The sequence below is a fragment of the Rhinolophus sinicus genome, linkage group LG02, assembly GCF_036562045.2.
Source record: "Rhinolophus sinicus isolate RSC01 linkage group LG02, ASM3656204v1, whole genome shotgun sequence".
Taxonomy (NCBI): domain Eukaryota; kingdom Metazoa; phylum Chordata; class Mammalia; order Chiroptera; family Rhinolophidae; genus Rhinolophus; species Rhinolophus sinicus.
The window spans coordinates 83,918,741-83,944,787 of NC_133752.1; the positions used below are offsets into that span (position 1 = coordinate 83,918,741).

Below are 26,047 nucleotides of genomic sequence, written 5' to 3' on the forward strand. Positions count from 1 at the left end.
AAATTCCCTCCCTTTCTCCAAATTTTGGTCCCTTTTACTTCACCAGCAAGTTCCTGCTTTACTGTTTGGACTCAAGGTCTGAATAGCAGTTCCTGTCTTTGCAGTGTGGTTAAGAACACACAGGCTTTGGAATCAGACAAACGTAGACTGAAGTCTAGGCTCGGCCACTTTCTAGCTGTGTGACTTTTGGCAAGTTACCTAACCTTTCTAAGCCTTTCTAAGTCAGTCTCCATTTCCTCTTCTGCAAAATAAGGGTACTGTAAGGATTTTAAAGATGATTCTTGAACAAGTACTTCACCGGGGCTGCTACAAAGTAAACGCACAACAGATACCAACTGCTGTTTGTTTCCTCTATGTCCTGAGAAGGTGAAGTATTTTCTTAATTTAATCAACCATAATTGTACTTGAGATAACTCATAACAGGATATTGTCATTTTACAAAATTAGACTTCAAGCACTTGTTACAATAGAAGCTTTCTGTCGTCATCTCTTTCCTGCTTCTATGCCAGCTTTGTCATTTATATTAGAAAGGTATCACCTGGCTATGACTTTTTCCTTTCTTCTTCACCTAAGTGCTCTCCGCCATTTTGGAGGAGTCTGGATGTAATAGCTAGTGGGTCTTGTCCTGGACAAGGATATGTGGGTGACAGTTACCAATTAAATACATAGATTTAAAGAGGAGATGGGATAGGGGTAGATGATGGGTGTCTGGTGAGGTGTGAGGACAGTAAACCAATTAAATAAATACATGGCAGGTTGAACTTGGGGCAGTCATGGCAGACAGATCAAGTGGAAGACTGTGGTTAGAAACTGTTGGTAGGCAAGGATCAGCAAAATGAGGAGCTAGCTGATATTGCTTCTGAGTTGTAGATTTGATACGCAAGCTACCAGGAATGACCTTGAAAGCAGCTAGTACTCTCTGGGCCCTGGGCAGTCCCCTGAGGTTGCATTGTTTCATAAAATTCTGTACAACTATGTAACTTTTCTGTAGATTCATTTGATACATTTGTTTTTCTTTTGAGCAAGGTTTACCCACTTGTATTTTCTTTTGAATTCTGAATCTCAGTGATGTCTACAAGTTTCCTCTGTATGAAGTAGTTGTCAGTTATGTAGTGCTTGCTGTATGCCAGGCATTGTACCAGGCCTTATAAATTCCTGTTTTCTGCCATGGCTTCCAGACCTGGACTGTCTGCCACTGAATCCACATTTAATTTTACCAGATGCAGCCTGTGTGTATTTATATTATTTCCTGTGTTCCTTGAGAATATAGTGTAGTGGTTAAGAGCATGTCTTTGAAGCCAAGACTGTCTGGGTTTGTATCCCAGCTCCATCTTATTAGCTGTAGAACTATAGGCGAGTTATTTAATCTCTCCATGAGCAGGAAAATGGGACTGAAAATAGTACTTTGCATAGAGTGTTGTGAGGATTAAATACATTACTATATGAAAAATTATTAATCTAGCACATTATATGCTTTCAAATGTTAACAATAATAATTTTATATAACTTCTAATTCTGTTTTCCCCTAAGCAGACATTTTGTTAATGAAGAAGCTGAAGTTCAAAAAGATGAAGCAACTTTTAGAAAGTGATGTGCTGTTGTCTCACTTGCTAAATATGTTTTTTTTTGTTAACAAATTATGAAAGAAGTAATATTTATCCATAGTTGTCCACTTCTGTCTTTCTCACAAGAACAGTAGAAGTATATTTAAAAGAAGGGAGAGGCTTTGGAAAGGTGCTGGTGTTAGTGAGGATGATAATCACTCGGCGAGCATTCGAGTTCCTATTCCGTGCCAGGCACTGTGCGAGGAGTTACACAGAGCCCAGCCTCAGGGAGTTCACAGGCTGGTGAGGAAGGCAGACAAGTATATTGCTGGTTGCAATACACAGTGATAAGTGTTCGGATTAAATACAGATGCTATAAGAGCACATAGGATGGGGCTCATATCCAGATTTATTTGGGGGTGGGTTGTGGAGTTGGGTTGGAGGAAGGTGTAAAGCCTGAGCTAGTCTTAAAGTCAACAAAGAGTAGGGAGAGGGAGGGGTGCCCTCCAGGTGGAGAGATGACACAGGCTAAATGCATGCCCACATGAGAAGCGTACCACATGTGTGGGGGGCAATATACGTTATGGTATGACTACGAAGTTGAACCATATGAAATTGTCAGACTTGACCTTTTTTTTTTACCAATAAAAACAGCATTGTGAGGGGAAGGAAGTGGGAGATAGAACTGAAAAGTAAACAAGAGCCAGGTCAAAAAGTATCTACTTTTATCTGATTACAGATGTGTGCTCTCTAGGATTTTCAAATAGATAAGTATTTGTATTTTTTTAAATAGATCTATAAGTAAAATATGTGTGTTTCACTTTATGTAAATTTTACCTCAGAAGAATAAAACTGCGAAGTCCTAAAGTCTAGTTAATGGTAAATGCAAGGCTAAGTATTTAGGTGGAAAGGGATTGAAGTCTGCAGTTTACTTTGAAATACATTAAAAAATAAGATGGATGGCTAGCAAACAGTAAAATAATAAAATAATGGTAGAATCTTGGTGCTGGTTATAGGGATGTTTATTCAATTTTTCTGTATGTTTAGATATTTTAGAAAATAAAATGGTGGAAGTGCCAGCGATGATGTGGAGAAAAGGGAACCTTTGTGCACTGTTGGTGGGATTGCAAATTGGTGTAGCCACTATGGAAAACAGTATGGAGGTTCCTCAAAAAGTTAAAAATAGAATTACCTTGTGACCCAGCAATTCCACTTCTGAATATCCCAAAAAATCCAAAACACTAATTTGAAAAAATATATGCACCCCTATGTTTATGGCAGCGCTATTCACAATAGCCAAGGTATGGAATCAACCAAAATGCCCATCAGTAGACAGTTGGATAAAGAAATTGTGGTACATTTGTACAATGGAGTATTACTACTCTGCCATAAAAAGAATGCAATCTTACCATTTGCAACAACATGGGTGGCCCTAGAGGGTATTATGCTAAGTGATACAAGTCAGCCTGAGAAAGACAAATACCATATGATCTCACTTATATGTGGAATCTAAAGAACAGAATAAATGAGCAAACAAAATAGAAATAGACTCATAGATGCAGAGAACAAACTGATGGTTGCTAGATGGGAGGGTGGTTGGGGGGAAAGGTGAAGGGATTAAGAAGTACAAATTAGTAGACACAATATAGCCATGGGGATATGAAATACTGTTTGGGGAATACAATGAATAATGTTGTGTAGACTGTAAGATGGGTACTGTACTTAGTACTTAGGGGGGTCACTTCATAGATTATATAAATGCCTAATCACTGCTGTACACCTGAAACTAATATAAAATAATACTGAATTTCAACTATAATTAAGTGTGTGTGTGTGTGTGTGTGTGTGTGTGTGTAGTCACGGGATGTACAGCATAGGGAATATAGTCAGTGGTATTATAATAGCTATGTACAATGTGACGGGTAATAGACTTGTGGGGTTATCACTATGTGGGTACAAATGTCTAATTATTTTGTTTTGTACATCTGAACCTAATAAAAAAAATAAAATTTTGGGAGTTAAATCACTATAAAAAGCAAAATCAGGAATAGGTATGAAGATAGGCAAGAAGTTATTATTTTCCTAATACAAACATTATTACTTTGATGATACATGGCATATCTAGAAATCACCTAGTCATTGCTATGTCCCCTCTGTCCAGAGCAGAGCCTGGATCTTTGCAGGTGCTCAGTAAATATTTGAATGTTGAATATTCCATAATCTCTGTAGTCATACAAAATTTTCAGTTATGTTTAAAATCCCAAATATGAATTATTGCATGTGTTTATTACCCTAGGAGCCTTTGTATAATAGTTTTCACATGGCACAAATGTATTATAATAGCACATAGACATAGGCTACTAATGTGATCTTGGGAAAGTCACTTATTCATTCACCTACAAATATTTATTAAGTACCTATTGTAGTTGTTAGATAATTGCATCCACATCATGAATGGACCCTTTATAGATTTAGCGAATTTTAGAATTTATGCTTAGGTTTTATGTGATTGGTTAAAAGATCTTAAGCAGAGGGTATGCCATTAAACATACTGGGAGCAATTATATATATAAAGGAGGTGAATTGGAAAGGGTCTGGTGCTTTTTTTCTCCATATTATTTCTTCTTCAGAATTGCTGACAGAAGTACTGCAACCCCATCTATTTTAAATGGGATTCTTGAAATTATTTTGCTTTCTTTCTTAAAACTAAAAAGATTTTGAAAATGTTTGAAATCTCTTAAAATCTTAACAGGGAAGTAAATACTGATGCCATCTTTTTCTCTTTAATAAATGTTTCTGTAAGAAATCTATTAACCTAGTTAGTTGTGCCCGATATTGGGATAGTTTTTTTCCCTCCTTTTTAAAAATAACCAATTAAGAAAGCAAGTATTGGCTTGCTAATTTACTTTCCACTATTACTGGCTGCTATTTCCAACCGAGGCTTCTCTTTTTACTTAGGCATCCTCTAGAGTAGAAAGTAATGTCAGTACTTTTTTTGTCACCAAAATAGAACAAACGGAATTCCTGAAAACTAGAAATCAAAAGGTCGCCTCCTTTTTCGCTCAGATTCTCTTTTCTTTCCTTCAGCCTAGGAAAGGAAGATACTTAAATGTTAATGGTAGATTTTGAGATGCACAAAGGGCCAAAAAAGATATTTTTTAAATTTTACAGGAAACCTTCTGATAATTGATTTTGAGGTGCGACGGCTTATGATATTTTGTGTAAGGAGGGATGTATGGGTTTGTGAGATTTAACCACCAATCAACCACCAATCAATAGTCCCATTTCTAAATGCTGATTCATATCTGTATATAAATTGTCAGAGCATTTTTTTCTTTTAGATCACAATACTTTGGAATATAGATGTAAGGGCATTTGCGTATACACTGACATAAGTGATGATTATAAGCAACAGAATTTAAAATTTGTTTCTTATGGACCACAGAAAGTAATCGGATGGAGAGAAAATAATTGCTTAGGTGGATCATCACTAAGAAAATTATTAATGTGTTATTTATTTCCTTTAATGTCTTTATAAATCTTCCATGTACTAAACTTTGGTGGAATCTTCGTATTAGTGTAAAGACATTATCTGAATTTTCCTCATTGTTCTTCCCACAAATATTTTATTAGATTTGATTATGCATGGGTTAGGAACAGGGTTAATGTGTGTGTGAATTTTGTAGTGTTTTCTAACATTCTGAAGTAATTTCTTAAGAATCTTGCTTAAGGGGAAAAAAATCCCTTGAAATATAAAATCTCTTATTTTCTTCTAGATGTACTTGAGGGATACAATGGAACAATATTTGCATATGGACAGACATCCTCTGGGAAGACACACACAATGGAGGTAATATTTTATCATATGTACTTGGATGTGATTTGCAGCAGAAACAGTATATTTGGTCATTATTTGTGAAATTATACAGTATTTTTGTGTAACTTTCCAAAGTGTGTAATAGGTGAATTTGTTTTTTTTAGATATTTGTAGAGCCGTCTTCACCAAAAAATAACAATAATTACAATTCCTGTCCTCTATTGACTATAAGTTGTACATTGAAAGTTTCGAGTTTTAATTCATATTTCAGTTTGTTTAAGAAGTCTAATTTTGTTTTGTTTAGGGTAAACTTCATGATCCAGAAGGCATGGGAATTATTCCAAGAATAGTACAAGATATTTTTAATTATATTTACTCCATGGATGAAAATTTGGAATTTCATATTAAGGTAAACTCCTTGGGAAAAGATTGTATTTTATTTTAAACCTAGACTAAGTCTATTCTAAAAAATTGTAAATGCTAATTTCCTTTTAAAATATATTTTAAGATACTTTGGAAATTATTTTACGGACAGGTATAGTTAAAGATCATTAGAGTTAGTAAACTTGGATTCTCATTTGACATTAGATGACCCAGTTAAACAAGTTAGCTAAGTCTCTTTTGTTTTGTCTTCCTTCTCTGTAAAATAAAGGAGTTTGTTTTACTACAGAACTCAAAGGTTCATACTACTCTAACTAGTCTAATTCATTTTAGATGAAGATATGTAATGGAAATTGTTTCTTAGTTATGTAAGCAGCTTAGCGAATTTAGGTCTTCCCATTAGAATATGAACTCTGGCTGAGTTGTTGATAACTGTCCCCCTAGTCTGGATGTTTCCTGGCACTCAGACCCCATTAAATATTTAATGAGTAATAGAATAAATTATTTTATAATTTTAATCGATTAATCTTTTTTCCTTCATTTCTTTGCCCTTTAGGTTTCATATTTTGAAATTTATTTGGATAAGATTAGGGACCTATTAGATGGTAAGTTAAATTCTTGCTCTTAGATCATTTAAAAATAGCATGTATTACTTTTTTTAGTAGTAGATGTGAGGCCATTTCTTAGTACCTGTATGAAGTTGACTTAAGTTGTAGGAAACAGACATTTAAAATTTAAGCTGAGTGCCTTTTAACACATAGAATAACTTATTTAAAGTAGATATTTATGGTGCTTCATAAGTAGTAATTAGAGCATTGAGCTGGAGTTACAGAACACAAGTCCTGAATTTCTGTCAGCTGCCAGTTAGATACATTGTTTTTGGACAAACCATTGAACCACTCTGGTTTAATGTTTTTATTTCCAAAATGTAGATGGTAGAGGTTGAAGTGCATCTAAAATTCCATATTGCTGTGTTGATTTCTGTGTAAATCTCCTACTATTTCTACGGGGTCTGTTTTTAATAGTGATATTTTGATATTTTAAAAGTTTACCTATTGTTATTAGGCTACTCTGGGAAAGAAAACAATCAAATGAATTTAATAGCCAGTGTTAGAGTTTAGGAGAATTGGTAATATTATTTCTTTTTATTTTTCAGTTTCAAAGACCAACCTTTCCGTTCATGAAGATAAAAACCGAGTTCCCTATGTAAAGGTACTTATAAAATAATATAGAATGATGGTTTAGAAAAGCCATGTAATAAGAAATTTTAAAGCTATTGACATACTTAAATTATTTTACAGGGATGCACAGAACGTTTTGTATGTAGTCCAGATGAAGTTATGGATACTATAGATGAAGGAAAATCCAACAGACATGTAGCAGTTACAAGTAAGTCGAATATTTATTAACTCTAGTTAAGGTACAAAACTGTTTTAAAATATTTTTATCAAGTTGATTAACTGTAAGATTTTTCTTAAGCTAAATAATGCTTTAGAAATTATTAGTAAAGGAAAGCCATGTTTGTTTATAGTTGTTTTTGTGTAATTTTATTGCAGATATGAATGAACATAGCTCTAGGAGTCACAGTATATTTCTTATTAATGTAAAACAAGAGAACACGCAAACGGAACAAAAGCTGAGTGGAAAACTTTATTTGGTTGATTTAGCTGGTAGTGAAAAGGTAAAATCTTTATATTCTGATAGATATCTAAGCATTTTTGAGAGTTATAAGCACTGATGCCAATGCTTTATGATTACGTAAACTCAATAATCAGTTCCAAATCTCTGTTATTTGGACCATAGTCTAATTCAACCAATAGGTGTTACCTTTAACTTAAGATGTATGTTTTTATCGAGAACTTCTTCAGCTTATGTTGTTACAAATTTTATGTGGTATCCTTTTCCTAATTTTTGGTATCTTTTATCCTTATTAGCAAAGGGCTCCCTGTGAAAATTGGTAACTATCAATTTCTGATTTAGTCATTTCCGATTTGGTTGTACTTCTTTGGCCTTTGGGCGATTATTTCATTATTACAGTCCTATATAATCTGACTCTAATTTATGTCAAAATAAGTTCAAATGTTTCAATATTGACCCCTGTGACTATTTTTGCTGTTCTACTAAATTTGTTTTTTCTGATTAGAGTGACACATCTATTTCCTTCTACTCAAAAAAGTCTTAAACATATCCTTTAAAGGCTGTTTCTAATTTTACAAATTCTGAGAGGCCATTTTTTTCAGCCAACATTGCTAACATATTTATACACACACACACATTTTAAAAAAAGCAAGTTTGCTTATATGTTTAAATTTAGTCTGTGTTCTAATGGTTCTATCAACAACATGTTTTAGCAAATTTTAGAAAGTTCCTCTTTTTCTAATGTAGCAAAAGTGACTAACAAATTAGTAAACTATAAATGTATGTGTTAAACTGGTTATTTTGAAGAGCACAGACTGAAAATAAAATTTGGTGTCTCCTTAATCACATTCTTATCCTACAGATAGTTACTTAACCAAGTTCTCAAAAGAGTAATACTTGAGAGACAGTGGTACCTGAGAGTAAACACTTGGCAAATAAAGTCATGAAGCTTTGGTTTTTTTTGTTTTGTTCTGCTAGTCATCAGTAGATGACCTCCGAACTTTTTAGAAAATTCAAGGAAAATCATCTTAAACTTAGAATTTTCTTTCTTTTTTTTTTATATATCTTATGTATAGGTTAGTAAAACTGGAGCTGAAGGTGCCGTGCTGGATGAAGCTAAGAACATCAACAAGTCTCTTTCTGCTCTTGGAAATGTTATTTCTGCTTTGGCTGAGGGTAGTGTGAGTATACATGTCTTTTATTTCCCTGTTCTTAACCTTATGGGGAATTACTTAAATGTGCGCGCGTGCTGTACATTCATATATATATGAAGGTGCAAGTAAATGAGAGATTCACTGTTTGAATCTATGTATGAGTTTGTTGTCTCTTAGGAATTTATTTTATCGTATTAGTATGTATATCCTAGTTCTCATCTTAATAAACAAAATAACTGAAATCACTCTGTAGTTTATTTTAAATAGCATATTTATATAACAGATTTTATTATGTAGAAACCCGTTGGTCTTACATGTTTTTTGTTTTTGTATGTAGACATATGTCCCATATCGAGATAGTAAAATGACAAGAATCCTTCAAGATTCATTAGGTGGGAACTGTAGAACCACTATTGTAATTTGCTGCTCTCCATCATCATACAATGAATCTGAAACAAAATCTACACTCCTATTTGGCCAAAGGTTTGTTGTTAAGAAAACACAAAATCTGAATGTAAATAGGCCTTTTGTTCATTAAATCTAGGAAAATATCAGGTAGATATTATTCAAATCATTGCATATTGTTAGTGTGCTAGACACAACTTTTTAATTGAGAGACATAATGAGTAAGGTCCGTTTTTTAGACTGCTTGGGTTTGAATTAAGTTTTAGTACACATTAAAGTCAAATGTTAACTTTAGACAGTTATGTGAGAAGCTTTAATTCAGCATTAAATAAGCATTGAATCAGGTAATACAGTATAAGTCTGACAAATATAATCCTATGTTGAATAAATGACAGTGTTCAAGTAATCTATATGAGATGGTTAACCTAGGAAAATAATGATGGCTTCATCTTTGACCTCCAATGATGATTTCTTAATTCAGCCTTGCAAATGAATTAGAAAAATATAGGCCCTTATGTTTTATCCTTATCAGGTTGATTTTTTTTTTTTAAAGCTATTCACGGATGTGGGAGCTGACCCAAATTTAGTTGGGGTGCGAATGAGTACTATACTAATTATAGCTCTTAGTATTTAGTCAACAAGTTTACGGGACAAGAATAGTTAAGTTACTTATCCATATATATGTGTGTATTACATAGAAAGATTAGATATCAGTTGAAAATAATTTCAGTCACATTCTTTTTTTCCCTCTAATCACTTCTCTTAGGGCCAAAACAATTAAGAACACAGTTTGTGTCAATGTAGAGTTAACTGCAGAACAGTGGAAAAAGAAGTATGAAAGAGAAAAAGAAAAAAATAAGACCCTGCGGAACACCATTCAATGGCTTGAAAATGAACTCAATCGATGGCGTAATGGTAATAACTTTAGAATTTTTCATTTTTAGTTGTTGAATATAGATTTAGAGCTATTTTATAAATTTGAGATTTAGGTGTGACTATAAATGTAAACAAAGCATATCCAGTTTTACTTTCTAGGCATTAGGGATCATCAAATAAAAATGAAGTCTCTTTTACATTAAATTCTGATTTTACCTGAAATAATAAATAGGTACAAAGGCCAACTAAGAAGCTATAAAAGTCACAAGATAGCAGGGTACCTAGATTAGGGTGAAAGCAATAAAAATTACAAGACTTGGTAACTGGATTTAGAAGATAGGGGAGGAAAGTCAAAGGTAATTCCAACTTTTCAAATCTCAGGAACTGAGCAGATAAAGTCAGTAAAAGCTGCTGAAATTGAATAAAATTGAAATTAGTTTTAGATAGGTGGAATTTTGTTAATCATTCTGTTGTCTTATTTTAGGAGAGACGGTGCCTATTGATGAACAGTTTGACAAAGAGAAAGCCAACTTAGAAGCTTTTGCAGTGGATAAGGACATTACTATCACCAATGATAAACCAGCAGCCACAATTGGAGTTACTGGAAACTTTACTGATGCTGAAAGAAGAAAGTGTGAAGAAGAAATTGCTAAATTGTACAAACAACTTGATGACAAGGTAGATATTATTCGTGTTCTGTTTTGTTCTAGACTATTATTGACACAGGTGTTTTTATTTTCTAATTTCAATATTATTAGTCCTTGTGACCTATATACATCTTCTTTTATTTCTGTTAACCTTTTGAAAATCACTGTTAAAAAATAGAAAAATCACAATTTCTGTTTCTATGCAGAAACTATGTATAAGGCATGATTTTTAAGCTAAAGGAACTTTTTTTTTAAAGTAAATTTGGCATTAGGTCATTGGAGAGCTTTAATGAAATTGCCTCTTAGAATCAGGGATCTGAAAACTAGTAAAAGATGATGTAAGAGATTGGATAGTGGAAATAGGATAGAGTGAAAATGTTATCTTCTTGGCTTTGATTATATCAGTCAGTAGTGTGAAGAACAAATTATGAACAAAATAGAGAGGAAGGGAAAAATGAGTAAGAAAAGAGACTAGAAAATAGTTCTGGTTTTGTTTTTGTTTTTAGGTGGTATTTTTATGTATTTTAAGCAAAAATGGCAAGTTGGATGTGGCTGCCTGGCCATTATTTTCAATAATAGCTTCAAACATGTTAATTATTTTTTAGTATTTAATGTATTTAATGAATAGCTTTTTTTCCCTTATTGCGCATGTTACATATGTTTATACACTTTTTCTTATTGCATGATAAATGTTACAATTATTGATGATTGAAAAAATTCCATCTGTTTTAACTTATTCAACAATGGCTATGTTGAATTTGGAGACATGATTTTGAAATATTGGAGGGGGAAGGTGATAGTAATCTTACATTTTGTGTTAGGAAACAATTAGAACCAGGTTGTGAGCTACTTTAATTTGTTACTTTAATTCTAGGATGAGGAAATTAATCAACAGAGCCAGTTGGTAGAGAAATTGAAGACACAGATGTTGGATCAGGAAGAGGTAAGTTGAATATCTTTCTTATTATTTCCAGAAATGCTTTATAGTTTGTCATTATCATTTAAACATAAAAGATGCAGGAATCTACAGAGCTCATTATACTAGAGTACGTTTTTAAATTTTTTGAATATGTGCATGCTTCACTTGATATCCTGTGAGATTGATATATGGATTGAGGCAGAGATTGACTTCACTTTAAGGTTAATGATGACTTCTGTCAAACTGGAGGGGAGAGAATGCCTTTTTTAGTATTTACTCTTTAACATATAACCTGGATTTTTTTAAATCTCTGTCTTCTACTTTCCTTGCTTAAGGTACAGTGCTATTTTGTCTCCTATTCTCCCCAAAACATTTCTTACTGGGAAAAACTTACACTGCATTGGAGTAACCTTCGATCCCCCCCTCCCTTAATGAAAAGTATAGTATTTACAATGGAAGTGAGGGAAGAAATATTTAAAAACAATGTTTTATTGTCACTTACTTCACCACACTATAGATACAGGCTAGGTCTAAAGGGATTATTAAATTTATTAAGTAAATATTGATTTCTGAATCCTATTGACTTTGTCTTTGATAATTTATAAGTTTGGGTATACTCTTATTGTGGGAATAAGAATGTCAATGAATAAAACCATTTTTTTACTCCTCCTTCACATTTCTACCTTCACTTAACCTGTTGTTCATTTCTGCCATCTTTACTTTCATCTTGATTCTTCTAAGTTTCTCTTCTCTAGTTTTTCACCTAGTGTCGACCCTCATTTTGTCTCACCTGCACAGTAGGGGGGATAATTGAAAAGTGGTCCTTCATTTAAGGTTTGTTTTGCAGAAGGATAGCAAAGACTGTACAGTAAGAAAGAGATACCCACCATCAGCCAAAGTAATTCTGGTCAGACCATCTTTATACTTATTTCAACTATAGCACTTTCTCAAAGGGGCACTTGTAACATTTGCATAATTCTTCATTATGTTGTTCTGTCTTGTGCATCATAAGACATTCACGTGGCTCCTGCTTCTAAGTGCCATTAGTCTTCTGCCCCATTAATATTCCCACACATTTCCATTGCCCCTGCTTAAAAGCCACTTACCCTGGATGATTGTGGTATCCTTCTAACTAGCCTCTTAGCTTCTCTCCAGTTCAAATTTTATATGCTGATACCAGGTTTTCCTGAGGCATAGCTCAGAAGCCACCCCTTGTTACCCAAAGAAGATCTAAACTTTAAAGCAAATCTAAACATTTACTAATTTCTTTTTCTGTGCACACTATTCATGAGCCTAGAATGCCTTTGTTTTTCTATTATGTTAATTTGCACAGGACCAAAATCTATCTGTCCTAGCCACCTTCCCTATAGATAGAACCCTGTTTTTCCCCGTACTACCAAGCACTGTCGTGTCCTGTCCCTCCTTTATGGTTCTTGTATTACATTTATTTATATACCTATCTTTTCATCTAGATTCCTCAATGGCAGAGTCTTTATTTGATTTCCTTCCTGTCTCCCACAGTGTCTAGCACAGTGCCTACATAGTAGATATTAGATAAATCTGTTGAAAAAATTAATGTTACCGCAGTTAATAGCATCCACATTTCCTCTAGTTTGTGCTTAGCAAATATGTTTTTAAAAACCTGTATACTATTGGTAAAAATACGTACTTTGCTCATTTTTTTTTAACTCTTCCATTGTATTTTATTTATTTTTATTTTATCAGGTGTACAAAACAACAGTGGTTAGACATGTATACACCTCACAAAGTGATAACCCCACAAGTCTACTACCCATCTGACATTGTACATAGCTATTAAAATAACACTATGTTCCCTATGCTGTACTTTACATCCTGTAACTATATATAGTTTTTCAAATTATAGTTGACATTCAGTATTATTTTATATTAGTTTCAGGTTTACAGAGTAGTGGTTAGGCATTTATGTAATTAATTTATGAAGTGATCCCCCCAAAAAGTCTAGTACCCATCTGACACTCACTATACATAGTTTTTACAAGATACTTTACTCTTTCATCTAGCTTCTGGCATCTACCAGGAGGGATCAAGATAATATGCAAGCTGAGCTGAATCGCCTTCAGGCAGAAAATGATGCCTCTAAAGAAGAAGTAAAAGAAGTCTTACAAGCCTTAGAGGAACTTGCTGTCAATTATGATCAGAAGTCTCAGGAAGTTGAAGACAAAACTAAGGAATATGAATTACTTAGTGATGAACTGAATCAGAAATCGGTAGGATATAGTTTTATTTTCTTAATACTTTAGTACATGTATTCTTAATGAAAACTTACCTAAGCATATGGAAGATAGATAAAGAAAATATACCAACCATCTAGAAAAACTGTCAGTTCCATTCTAACAGTTTGCTCAGACTTAAGGCAATAAATGAAAATCAAATCTAAGTAATTTGGAAGTTTCCCATTTCTAGGCAGACATTACCCAATTTCAAAAATTAGCACAATAATATAAACTACCTGCTCTTAATGGAGCACAATATGGTTACTTTACATTGTCTGTTAGGTCAAAAATATTTTTTAAGTTTGAATTGGATGCTTTTTTAAGTTTGAATTGGATGTTATCCCTAGTAGATAGAACTAGTAGATAGTACAAGAAAATGAAAGCAGAAAATAATGGTTTTGTGAGTTATTAGGTGCAACTTGAAATATCAGTCAGTATTTGAATTGATCTTTTAATAGATTTAACTGTACCTTTTGTTTTTGGATCTACTAGGCAACTTTAGCAAGTATAGATGCTGAGCTTCAGAAGCTAAAGGAAATGACCAACCACCAGAAAAAAAGAGCAGCTGAGATGATGGCATCTTTACTAAAAGACCTTGCAGAAATAGGAATTGCTGTAGGAAATAATGATGTGAAGGTAAGTATAATAACCAAATATTAAGTGTAATTATTTGTATGTAGCTCGTGCTTTTGTTTACTACTTATTTTTCTTGAAGTTTCTTTCCTACCCATGAACTCATCCTCATAATAGTCAGGGGTAGTAGATGGATGGTCTTACTGTATATTCATTTTTCAATAGATGAGAAAAGGGAATGGAGTACTTAAGTAGACGAACATTCAGTAGGTAGCATTTATTTGGACCCCATGTTTGGTTCTTTACTATGTAAAGATTATGTTAATAAAGTACCATGCGTGACAGTATATAATTGGAACAAAGGTGAAGGTTAGCCCAGGGAGTAAACTCATTAATGAATTGGCCTGTAATTGCTTTAACTGTTTAAAAAGATAAAAGATGAGCACTGCTAATTGATTCTTTTTTCTTTAAATTTTATTATGAAAAATTTCAAACATGTAGTAGTACCATGAACCTCAAGAGTTATCAAAATTTGGCCACTTATTTATGCCTTCTTTTCTAGTAATATTTTTAAGGATAATAATGTTGATTTTGTTATCACTAGGCATGTGGTTAAAGAAAATTCAGTGACCTGGTAGATTTAAAACTTAGACCAAGATAGCAAACTAAGACTCTTAGCTGCAGAAACATGTATATAACATTAAAGATTACTATGTTGCAGTAGGTATTTGTTTGGACTTTACCTTTTTGATTAAAGCCTAATTATAGTTAAGAACAAATTTGTACTTGGGTTTATAGTGAGAGCATACTAAGAAGCCAAGTTTAACAAGAGATGGAAATAAAGGTTTTCAATGTGGTGCACACATTCCTTCTGTTGGTTGTTATTCAAAGCTGCTGTCTGTTGATGGAGGCAAGGATTCTTGTAATCTTTCTCCTCGTGTGTCATTTCTTAATGTCAGCTCACATCACTGAAAAAAAGGAAACATGTCGTTAACACGTTGCGTACGGCGGGGTTTAAATCCCTCGTGAAGATTCTCGTGATCCGTACGCAACGTGTTAAATACTGGGTGATTGACTTGCTTTCCACCATCAGTCTGAACATTTTGTTCTGTCTTTTTTATGGTGAAGTAGTGGGAGATGTTACGGAAAAGTAGATTTACTTCATATCATTGAAGAATAGAAAGGTATTCAAAATTTGCTTTGTAGATTTGCAACTTTTTTTTTTTAGAAAAATCCTTACATTTCATGTTCAAATAATCTACCACTTTTTCACCTGTGGTAAAGATAGAGAAAATAAAGATTACAAATGGCTTTGTTTAGTGGTGGAGTGATACAATGCAGGTTCCCTGACTCCTAGACTGGTATTTTCCACTATACCATTATAACATTGTGAAAGCAGTCAGCCTTGCAAATAGGTTTTTTAAAAAGAAATCTGGGGCCAGCCCGGTGGCTCAGGTGGTTGGAGAGCCTTGCTCCTAAAGCCGAGGTCTCCAGTTTGATTCTCACATGGGCCAGTGAGCTGCGCCCTCTACAGCTAAGATTGTGAACACAGCTCTCCTTGGAGCTGGGCTGCCACAAGCAACCGGAGGTCGGTATGGGCAGCTCTGTGCTGCTGTGGCCGGCAGCCAACATGAGCTGCCATGGGCTACAGGGCCAAGAGCTGCCATGAGCTGCTGTGAGTGGTCGACAGATGACCAGCTACCAACTGCCTCAGCAGAGGGGAGCGCAAGGTTCATCATACCAGTATGGGCCAGGGCCCAGGGAGCTGTGTCCTACACAACTAGACTGAGAAACAACGGCTTGAACTGGAGTAGGGGGGAGGCGAAAGAAGGAGGGGGAAATATCTGTGGATCCTCAGTATTATTGTCATTTGCATATAATTCTTTTCCTGTTAACATCATCAGTTAAGCACTGCTTGAGTTCCACTTGTTTTGTTTTTTATGTTGTGGTTCATTCTTAGTGTGTACAGTTCTATGGATTTTGACAAATGCATAGTAGATCCATTGTTACCGTATATCATAGAATAACTTTACCGCTCTAATAAATCGCCTGCTTTGCCTGTTCATCCTTCTCCCCTGAATCTCTAGCAACCACTGATCTAAAAAGATCCCTATAGTGTTCCCTTTTCCTAACTTTCATATAGATGGAATCATACAGTATATAGCCTTTTCAGATTGGCTTTTTTAGTTAGCAGTGTGCATTTAAGTTTCTTCTGTGTCTTCTTGTGGCTCATTTTTTTATCACTGAATAATAGTCCATGCTATGGATGTATCAGTTTGTTTATTTATGTGCAAGCTTTTCTGTGGACATAAGTTTTCAGTTCAGTTGGGTAAAAATACCTTGGAGCATGATTGCTAGATGGTATGTTAAGACTATTAGCTGTGTAAGAAACTCCCAAAGTGACTGGAGCTGTTTGCATTCCCACCAGCAATGAATAGGATTTCCTGTTACTCCACATCCTCACCAGTGTTTGGTGTCATTAGTTTTTTGGTTTTGAGCTATTCTGGATAGATGTGTGGTGTTATCTCCTTGTCGTTTTAATTTGTTTTCTTATTGTTGAGTTTTAAGAGTTCTTTGTATATTTTGGACAAGTTCTTTATCAGATATGTATTTTGCGTATATTATTCCCGTGTGGCTTATTTATCTTTTCTCTTAACAGTGTCTTTTACAGAGCAGAAGTTTTTAGTTTTAACAAAGTGCAAGTTTTGGTTTTTTTCCCCCCACGGATTGTGTTTTTGGTGATGTGTCTGAAAATTCATCTTTATACTCGACGTCACCTAGATTTTCTTTCCCCTGGGTTATCTTCTGGAAGTTTTTTAGTTTTGCGTTTATATTTAGGTCTATAATCCATTTGGAGTTAATTTTTCTGAAAGGTATAAAAAGTCTGTCAAAATTCATTGTTTTACATGGGCATTGCTACTTGTTCCAGTAAATTTTTTGAAAAAACTATCCTTTCTCCATTGAATTACCTCTGCCTGAGATCAGTTCACTGTATTTGTGTGTGTCTATTCCTGGGCTCTCTTCTGTTCCAATAACCTATTTGTTTATTATTTTGCCAATATCACATCATTTTGATTACTGTAACTTTGTATCCTGCTCTGTGTTAGTTTAGTCATTCTAAACACTACCTATTTGTGTCCTGCCTCCGTAGAGGTTTGATTACTGTAACTTTATAGTAAATCTTGTAGGGGGTAGTGTTAGTCTTCTGATTGCGCTTCTTTAGTATTGTTGGCTATTCAGGGTCTTTTGCCTTTTTTTAATTTTCATTTTTTGCCTTTCCATATAAACTTTAGAATCAGTTTGTCGAAATCTACAAAATAACTTGTGGGATTTTGATTGAGATTATATTAAGTACATAGATCAAGTTGGGGAGAAATGTTTTAACAGTATTGTCTTCTATTCATGAACATGGATTATCTCCATTTATTTAGTTCTTTGATTTCTTTCATCAATGTTTTATAGTTACCGCATGTAGATCTAATACATATTATACTACATTTATATCTAAGTGTTTCTTTTTTCTTTTTGGTGCTAATGTAAATGGCACTATTTTTTTTATTTTATTTCAAATTCCACTTGTTTGTTGCAGATATATAGGAAAGTGATTGACTTTTGTATGTTAATCTTGTATTCTGCAGTGTTACTATAACGGCTTATTAGTTCCTGGAGTATTTTAATAATCATGTCATCTGTAAACAAAGACAGTTTTATTTCTTCCTTCTCAAGCTCCACTTAGTTTTTGACACTGAAGATTGTACTGGAATTTTATAGTGAAACTTCACCATGACAGTTATTAAAACTACAGTGACCATAATTCCTCCTTAGTGAGCTTAAAAGTAATCCTTTCCCTGCCACCTAAACATCCTTATTAAGTTTTAAACTGGACTTACACATGGTTCACAATAAACTTACCGAAGAGGGCCTGTAGAGAGGAAATCCAAATATTGAAAGAGGCAGAATTCATCAGGGTCTTTTTTTGTTTGTTTTTTAGGTTTACATTCTTTTTTTCCTTGTTGGCATGTATTAACATTACTTTTTAGAAAAGATGGCAAAAATTAAGTTCTATTTTACTTAACCTTTATTACCCAATATTTAATAAAAGAAAGCTCCAGATTTCCTATGACTATTGAGTAATACAAAATATAGTAATTTTGTTCTAAGATTTTAGAGTCTAATTGGGTAAACACATACTGGACAATTTTTGTATTTCATTGTTTTTAATTTCACTTTTTTTCTCAGCAGCCCGAGGGAACTGGCATGATAGATGAAGAGTTCACTGTTGCAAGGCTCTACATTAGTAAAATGAAGTCAGAAGTAAAAACAATGGTAAAACGCTGCAAACAGTTAGAAAGCACACAAACTGAGAGCAACAAAAAAATGGAAGAAAATGAAAAGGAGCTAGCAGCATGCCAGCTTCGTATCTCTCAAGTATGTATTACAGAACAAAGTTTCTTTGTATTCTGAACAGTCGCATATAAATCTTATTGTAAAGGTTTTAAGAAAAATGAACTTCCACAGGTTATTTTGAGTAACAAAATTAATTTGGTCAGTTTATCCTAGTCTAGCTGCATTATAATAACATGAATAATTTAACAGGGTTGTATTAACTAAAATGTATATGTTAAGCATACAGCTTTACTAGAAATATGTGAGTGTTGTGACTGTTAAAGAAGCTAGAAGAATTCGAGGGTGAACAAAACTGCAGGGCCAGTTTTCTGACTTTGGCAACTGAATGGATGAGGCCATTCACCAAGTTAGGAACTGTAGGAGGGAAGAGGGTAATATCATATGGAGATAACAACAAGAATGTCTGATTTTTCAGCCTTTAGTGCCTTTGTTACAAGAGTCATAAACTATATAGATGACCATTTCATTGACTAAATTCTTTATCTTTGTAAATTTGGCCCCTGAACATGTTAGGTTTAAATATCTTTCTTTAAGCGTATTATATATTTATGTACACTGATAAAACTTGCTTATTATCATATAGTCTTAAAAATAAAATATCTGCATGAGATTTTTTTCACTTCACATAAGTTTTTTCCCAAAAGCATGAAGCCAAAATCAAGTCATTGACCGAATACCTTCAAAATGTGGAACAAAAGAAAAGACAGCTGGAGGAATCTGTTGATTCCCTCAGTGAAGAGCTAGTCCAGCTTCGAGCACAAGGTATTAACTTCTTCCAATTATTTATGAGTTATATATCTATACTAATTTGTCCTTACCTTAGTGTAGTTGTAGTAAACATACTAATATTGACAGAGAGTAGGAATACTGATAACTTGGAATAGTAAACAAAAATGTTTTAATGTGGCTTTGAAACTTTTTGAAATTGTGTTTGAATATTGCAGTAGCCAATCTGGGAATTTTCCCACAAAGTTATGAAGTTATACATATATATGAAGTTATACATATACACACATATATGAAGAATATACACACACATACATACACATAAATCTTGACATAGGAATTTACAACGCTTTCTCATTTTCCTACTATGCACTATCCCATCTGTTCTGGGATTAGGAAAAGAAAATAAAAGAAACCATAATTATCAACACAGAGGATACAGCTAAATGTACTAGTCAACATGTCATCGGGCTTGGAGAGCAAGATTTACAATGTGGCATTTGGATGGTGAAAAGTCAAGTAGTGCTAAAGACCATACCCTCATAAAGCCCACTTGCTCCTTGGTTTATATGAAGAACTCGAACGCTTATTTCCTCTTGTTTTCTCTTCCTACCCAAACAGAAAAAGTCCATGAAATGGAAAAGGAGCACTTAAATAAGGTTCAGACTGCAAATGAAGTTAAGGCAAGTTTTATGTAACATTAATTCTAATGGCTTTAATTTATCATTATTAATCTTTATTAGTCTGGCTTACTATCCTTTCCCCCAATAATTTTAGCAAGCTGTTGAACAGCAGATCCAAAGCCACAGAGAAACTCATCAAAAACAAATTAGTAGCTTGAGAGATGAAGTTGAAGCAAAAGAAAAACTTATTACTGATCTTCAAGAGTAAGTATATTTTTCTTTCCTCGAAATATTAAAAGCTAACTCAGAAAGATTGACTGTTTAGACAAGAGGAAGTAATTGGTTCCTGGTGGACAGTATGTTCTTATTGCATACCTGCATTTATCATTGAAATTATAATTTTTGACTTGAAAAATATTTTATTTCATTTATACGCATAACTTCAGAGTTCCAGGTGAAAAAAATTGTTAGGTCTTTTGATGTAGCTATTCAGTCAAAAGGAAAAATACCCCAACTTCAACCATTATTACAAATAGAAATCACAGTCTCAAATAACTTCCTTAACTTTCTTTTTTAAAATATTTTTAACTGAGAAAAACTTTATTGGAAATTACGGGTTTTTTGTTTTAATAGAAGTTGTCTTCTTTGTTTATCTAGAAGACATTATTCCTACTTCCATAACCGTATGCATATAGTGTAGCAACTAAATCATGATTTGAGGAGAAACCAGAGGAGCCTAAGAAAAAATGATGAAAGGTTTGGGACATGGCTCTTATTATTAATACCTAATGGATTTAGGGACAAAGGTTCAGGCAGATGAAAGATATAGAAGAATAAAATCATGATTTCCAACCATAATACAAAAAATACTATATAGCTGAAAGTAGGCAGGTCCTCTTCCCCAGCCCTCCCACCACCCTCCCGCCCCCCACCACCACCCTGTTGCAGACCGGATCACAGGAGGCCTTGGTTGCTACAGTGGTGAGATTGTAGAATTTAAGAGTTTGAACATTTTTAATGACGACATTCAGAAAACAGTGGTGTTGATACTGTGTTATTTTTCTTTTGTCAGCCAAAACCAGAAAATGATGTTAGAGCAGGAACGTTTGCGAGTAGAGCATGAGAAGTTGAAAGCTACAGATCAGGAAAAGAGCAAAAAATTACATGAACTTACGTGAGTAAATGTTTTAATTCAACTTTAAAATTGAAAACTAAGAGTATTGCAGACATGACTGTTGGATATATCCAGCAGGTACATTTTTCACTTTGTATAGGCTAAAGAGTGTTTTTCTTAAACCCTCTGCATTGGTTTGATTTATACATTCTTGCACTTTAGTGAAAGCAAGGTCTGATATTTCAGTGATGGTCAAGATTCAGATTTCTGTTTATCAATTTGCTTGCTGTTTCTTTGCCACCATTTTCCTTTAAGATCTGTCATGGAAATAAACCTAAAACTTGGCATTAAGTAATTTAAAAGGTTTCAGAGTCTGCCCTAAAAACTGAATTTTTGTCAAAATTGATCTTATATAAAAGGACATTGTTATGTTAGCCTGGCCTTTTGAACACAGGTTTTTCACCATTTACTTTTTCTAATTTACTAAGAGTATAGTCAGTCAATACTCAGTTTTCTAGAATCTGAGCAGATAGAAAACTCAGGATTATAATTTTTCACATACCTTGCATTTATAAGAGATAATTTGTAAATGAACTGCTGTTATTAGAATGGTAACACCATCAGGACCAACTCAGAGTTGATTTTATAGTCTGCTGAATCTCAGCCATAATTTATTTAGAATAAGTTTATGTAAAATATTTTAGTCTGATAATTTGTAATCTGTAATTCCCAGTTAACACGTTGCGTACGGATCACGAGAATCTTCAGAAGGGATTTAAACCCCGCCGTACGCAACGTGTTAATCAGAATTATTTTGGATAAATAGCATTATGCTGTATGTGACGTATTCTAAAATATAAATAAGAACCACTCCTTAGTCTTTGAATTCTGCCACATTTTATCTCTTCCGTTGCTATATGAGGAGAGTTCTTTTCCTAATAAACTATAGATTTAGGAAATTATAAGGTATTACAAAAATTTCTTTGAAAGACAACATGAATAAACTTCAAAAATAAGCATCTTTCATTTATTTGAATTTAAGAATTGATTCTGTCAGATAAAAAAAATAATTTGATTTGACTCTTGTACTAAATAAAACTAGATTTTATGGAATCAAAGTTGAAAGTGTATTATGTATATTCTTCCTTTGTCTAGGGTTATGCAAGATAGACGAGAACAAGCAAGACAAGACCTGAAGGGTTTGGAAGAGACAGTGGTAAGAAAAACTTGAAGATAAATAGGACTGGGGAAAATTTAATGGGTTTTTCTCCCATTGGTTATACTAAATTTGAAGTCTGAACTCCAAAAACACTGCTGTTCTCGTTAATTCCAGGCAAAAGAGCTTCAGACTTTACATAACCTGCGGAAGCTCTTTGTTCAGGACCTGGCCACCAGAGTTAAAAAGGTAAAGCTATAGAGGTGTGGCTGTTTGTATAAAGGGTGACTACTGTGTGTATTGCTTTATATTCATAAGTGAAATAGTTTTGTCATAACAATTTCTGTTTTTAAGCTTAGGGGTTTTTTTGAGCTTAAAAATTTTTAATACTTTTCATTGACCTTTTTAGAGTGCAGAGATCGATTCTGATGACACTGGAGGCAGTGCTGCTCAAAAGCAAAAAATCTCCTTTCTTGAAAATAATCTTGAACAACTCACTAAAGTGCACAAGCAGGTAATAAACAATATGTTTGTGGTAGCTGCAACATTGTAACAAAAATTTGAGGAGTGGCAAGTATTTGAATTTCCATACCCAGGGCCATTCCATTGTTTTATTAAGCACTTATAGAAAGAAACCACTAGCAATTTTTAGGGAAGTTAATATTTTTAAAACTCTTTTATCAAAAGAGGCCGGTGAAAACCTATATTCGTACTTACTTTCCAAAATAACAAGTCTGTCAGTTTTCTTAATTTGTTCATAGTAATTAAAAAAATCTCTGGTAGATAAGTCTTTGCAGCTAAAATACAACTTTTTTGGTCCTTTCACATTTAATGCCCCAAGTATGAAATATCTAACATCATGAGACAGTTCATTTTTAAAAAAAGTACTGGCTAATAACGTCTTATTTTTCATTATGGCTTGATAAATGATTTAATTACTTACCAAAATATTTCTTAGCACACTAAATTGTATATCTTTGTTATTCGTAAAGCTGATGTTTATTCTAGATGTTTGCATTAGAGTAAGGTTAAAGAAATTTTAGCCTTTTTCGCTTTCAACATCTATTAAGGGGCTTGCTAAATTTATGTGTATTTGTGGGTCTAAGTTGGTATGTTTAAAAGGCTATTCATTTCTAGAAGATTAGTATCTTACCAAAGAGACCTAACACTATGTTCTAACTTATTTTCATTGCTTGGTAAGGGGAAAGAACAACCCCCACCCTCCACCCCCCAAAAAAAGTCAAATGAAATTATATCTGTGAGAAATATTTATGCATGATATGGATGGATATATGTATTCCTTGGTTATTGCTGCCTAAATTAAGTTAGGAAATTGGAAAACCTTAGTATACAGTGTAGTATTACTTCTTTTCTAAAGAGAAATTATGAACTGTTCATACTTTCTCAAACCACCTTGTCATAGCTAGAATACTAATTTTCTTTATGTACCTTTAGTTGGTACGTGATAATGCAGATCTTCGCTGTGAACTTCCTAAGTTGGAAAAGCGACTTAGAGCTACAGCTGAGAGAGTGAAAGCTCTGGAGTCAGCACTGAAAGAAGCCAAAGAAAATGCATCTCGTGATCGCAAACGGTATCAGCAAGAAGTAGATCGTATAAAGGAAGCAGTCAGGTCAAAGAATATGGCCAGACGAGGACATTCTGCGCAAATTGGTTAGTAGAACACATTAAAACCTGTAAACCTTGCTTGGTTTGAATGTTTTCATTTACTTTAAAACATAATCTGATTCATTAATTATGTGTTGTAACGGTGATATTTGGTCTGTTTTTTCTAACTTTCCAAAGAAACAACGAAGTTGAGGTTTAACCACATTAACAGGCAAAGAAGATAAAAAAGAACTAGACAAGCAAGCAAGAATATTCAGGGATAGGAAATAAACTATATCGAGCAATGTTACTAAAGCAAAGAGAATTGCAAGAAAATAAGCCAGCAGCAGTATTTCATGCTTCCGAGTAATCATTGATGTAGGCGTAAGGTGTTTAAGAGGCTAGATCGTATAGGTCCTGGAGGAAAGGAAGAGCTAGAGGAATCTGCTAAGAAACAAAAAGGCAGAGAAAAACACTTGGGAATTTGTTGTAAACAAAGAGAAGAGACCTAAAAGGTCGTTACAGTCATGTGTTAAGGTTTATTCTAAAGCCAGTTTTTGGTTTTTGTTTTAGCTAAACCTATTCGTCCTGGGCAGCATCCAGCAGCTTCTCCAACTCATCCAAGTGCAGTTCGTGGAGGAGGTACATTTATTCAGAACAGCCAGCCCGTGGCAGTACGAGGCGGAGGAGGTAAACAACTGTGAGCATTACACATTACCCACAGGTTTGTAGTTTATATCTGGCTTTTGAATCATAGCTATACATGGAAACGTTCAACCATTGGTCATTAAACACTTTTTTGGATTCTCACATTAATGTCATATTTTTTATTATATAATTGTAAAAGTAACTTGACACAATTTCTTCTAGTCTTTTTTCATAATTGAAATCATGCTACATATTCAAATTTGTGTTTTCAACCTAAATTGGATCATTTTTAAAAGATCTTGGTATTCTGTCTAATTTATAACTGTTCCTTTTTACTGAAACTGTAATTAAGTATGTTAATTTTTCCATACTTGAAATTTTCCAAAATTGAAATATATGTGTATGAAATTAGAAGTGTAGAAATCTTTTTATATACCCTCCTCATGTTTTAGATTATTTCCAGAAGATTCCCAAAAGTGGATTTACAAGAAAGTGTGAACATTTTTAAGGCTCTTGATACATAGTAACATACTGTTTCCAAAAAGACTGCACCAAATGTATAACAAGACCAATTTTGTCATAGGCTGATTGATATGAACCTCAGTGTTATAACAAAACAACGTTAAACAAAACAATGATATTCAAGGACCTCTTGTATTTACTTTAAGAGCCCCTTTATTAGTAAAATGGAAGTCATCCTTGAGAATTACACACGATATCATTACCTAGTATAGAGCGTATCCTTTTCTGCAAGTGGAAAGTGGGCAAGGAGATTTTTAAAGCATAACTATAGCAATGAAAGTTTGTCCTTTTTGGATATTGTGCTCATATTAAAATTCATATGTAAACTTTGAACTCATATGATTTGCAGAGAAGACAGACCGTGGCCTTTGTTAAGTATAGCTAGGTTTTAGCTTGAAAGTAAAATGCTGATCCCATTGTAATGACAGCAGTTTAGCACCGGAGGGAGATAGCTAACCTAGTCAAACTAGGTTTTCAAGACTTGAAGTAACTATAAAAGCATAAACATTTACAGGTTTGTCTCATTGGTGGTCCAAAGGATAGTAGTTTTTTTTTTTTAACTCTTACTATATCAATCAGTTTTAAACCATGTTTGAGGAGTATGATCTACTTAAGTGATAAATTACTAAAAAATGAAACACTTTGTAGAGGAATTTTAAATTATTCCTTTAATTATTAAGAAAAACATTCCAAAACCCTGGGTTTATTTTGGGGTAAGATGGCAATGTATTAATAATACTGGTACCTTTAGTGCCCAGTTTTATATGGCTGATCTTCTGGCTTGCATAATACTTTGAACACAGGTAAGTGGACAGTTTAATATAGGGATGCCTCTGGGGTAACAACTGCTGAAATTTACTTTCACGGTCACTTTCCTACCATACGTACCTTTCGTGTATCCTTATTCCTCCACCCCTCTTCACTCCCCCCTCCCTTTTTTTTAAACCACCATGTAGATTGCTGGTTAGTGGTTCTTGGCTTAAGAATGTTACTGACACTGTCTGTTGGTTTCCAGCTTCTTTTTAAAATATAATTC

At 33.8% G+C, this 26,047-nt stretch overlaps 1 protein-coding gene across 1 annotated transcript in view; it reads left to right on the plus strand.

The window, feature by feature from the left end:
- Nucleotides 1-26,047, plus strand: part of KIF5B (kinesin family member 5B) — a 39,848-nt gene that overhangs the window by 11,031 nt on the left and 2,770 nt on the right. The window contains exons 3-25 of the mRNA XM_019731491.2: nucleotides 5,321-5,394; nucleotides 5,666-5,770; nucleotides 6,299-6,347; nucleotides 6,899-6,954; nucleotides 7,044-7,131; nucleotides 7,299-7,423; nucleotides 8,457-8,561; nucleotides 8,872-9,017; nucleotides 9,706-9,854; nucleotides 10,300-10,493; nucleotides 11,337-11,405; nucleotides 13,424-13,630; nucleotides 14,129-14,272; nucleotides 18,449-18,637; nucleotides 19,261-19,378; nucleotides 19,964-20,025; nucleotides 20,120-20,229; nucleotides 21,038-21,139; nucleotides 22,235-22,295; nucleotides 22,413-22,484; nucleotides 22,645-22,749; nucleotides 23,691-23,907; nucleotides 24,415-24,565. Coding sequence (XP_019587050.1) covers nucleotides 5,321-5,394; nucleotides 5,666-5,770; nucleotides 6,299-6,347; nucleotides 6,899-6,954; nucleotides 7,044-7,131; nucleotides 7,299-7,423; nucleotides 8,457-8,561; nucleotides 8,872-9,017; nucleotides 9,706-9,854; nucleotides 10,300-10,493; nucleotides 11,337-11,405; nucleotides 13,424-13,630; nucleotides 14,129-14,272; nucleotides 18,449-18,637; nucleotides 19,261-19,378; nucleotides 19,964-20,025; nucleotides 20,120-20,229; nucleotides 21,038-21,139; nucleotides 22,235-22,295; nucleotides 22,413-22,484; nucleotides 22,645-22,749; nucleotides 23,691-23,907; nucleotides 24,415-24,545 — 2,678 coding nt within the window. The 3' untranslated portion in view covers nucleotides 24,546-24,565. The remainder of the gene's footprint in view (nucleotides 1-5,320; nucleotides 5,395-5,665; nucleotides 5,771-6,298; nucleotides 6,348-6,898; nucleotides 6,955-7,043; nucleotides 7,132-7,298; nucleotides 7,424-8,456; nucleotides 8,562-8,871; nucleotides 9,018-9,705; nucleotides 9,855-10,299; nucleotides 10,494-11,336; nucleotides 11,406-13,423; nucleotides 13,631-14,128; nucleotides 14,273-18,448; nucleotides 18,638-19,260; nucleotides 19,379-19,963; nucleotides 20,026-20,119; nucleotides 20,230-21,037; nucleotides 21,140-22,234; nucleotides 22,296-22,412; nucleotides 22,485-22,644; nucleotides 22,750-23,690; nucleotides 23,908-24,414; nucleotides 24,566-26,047) is intronic.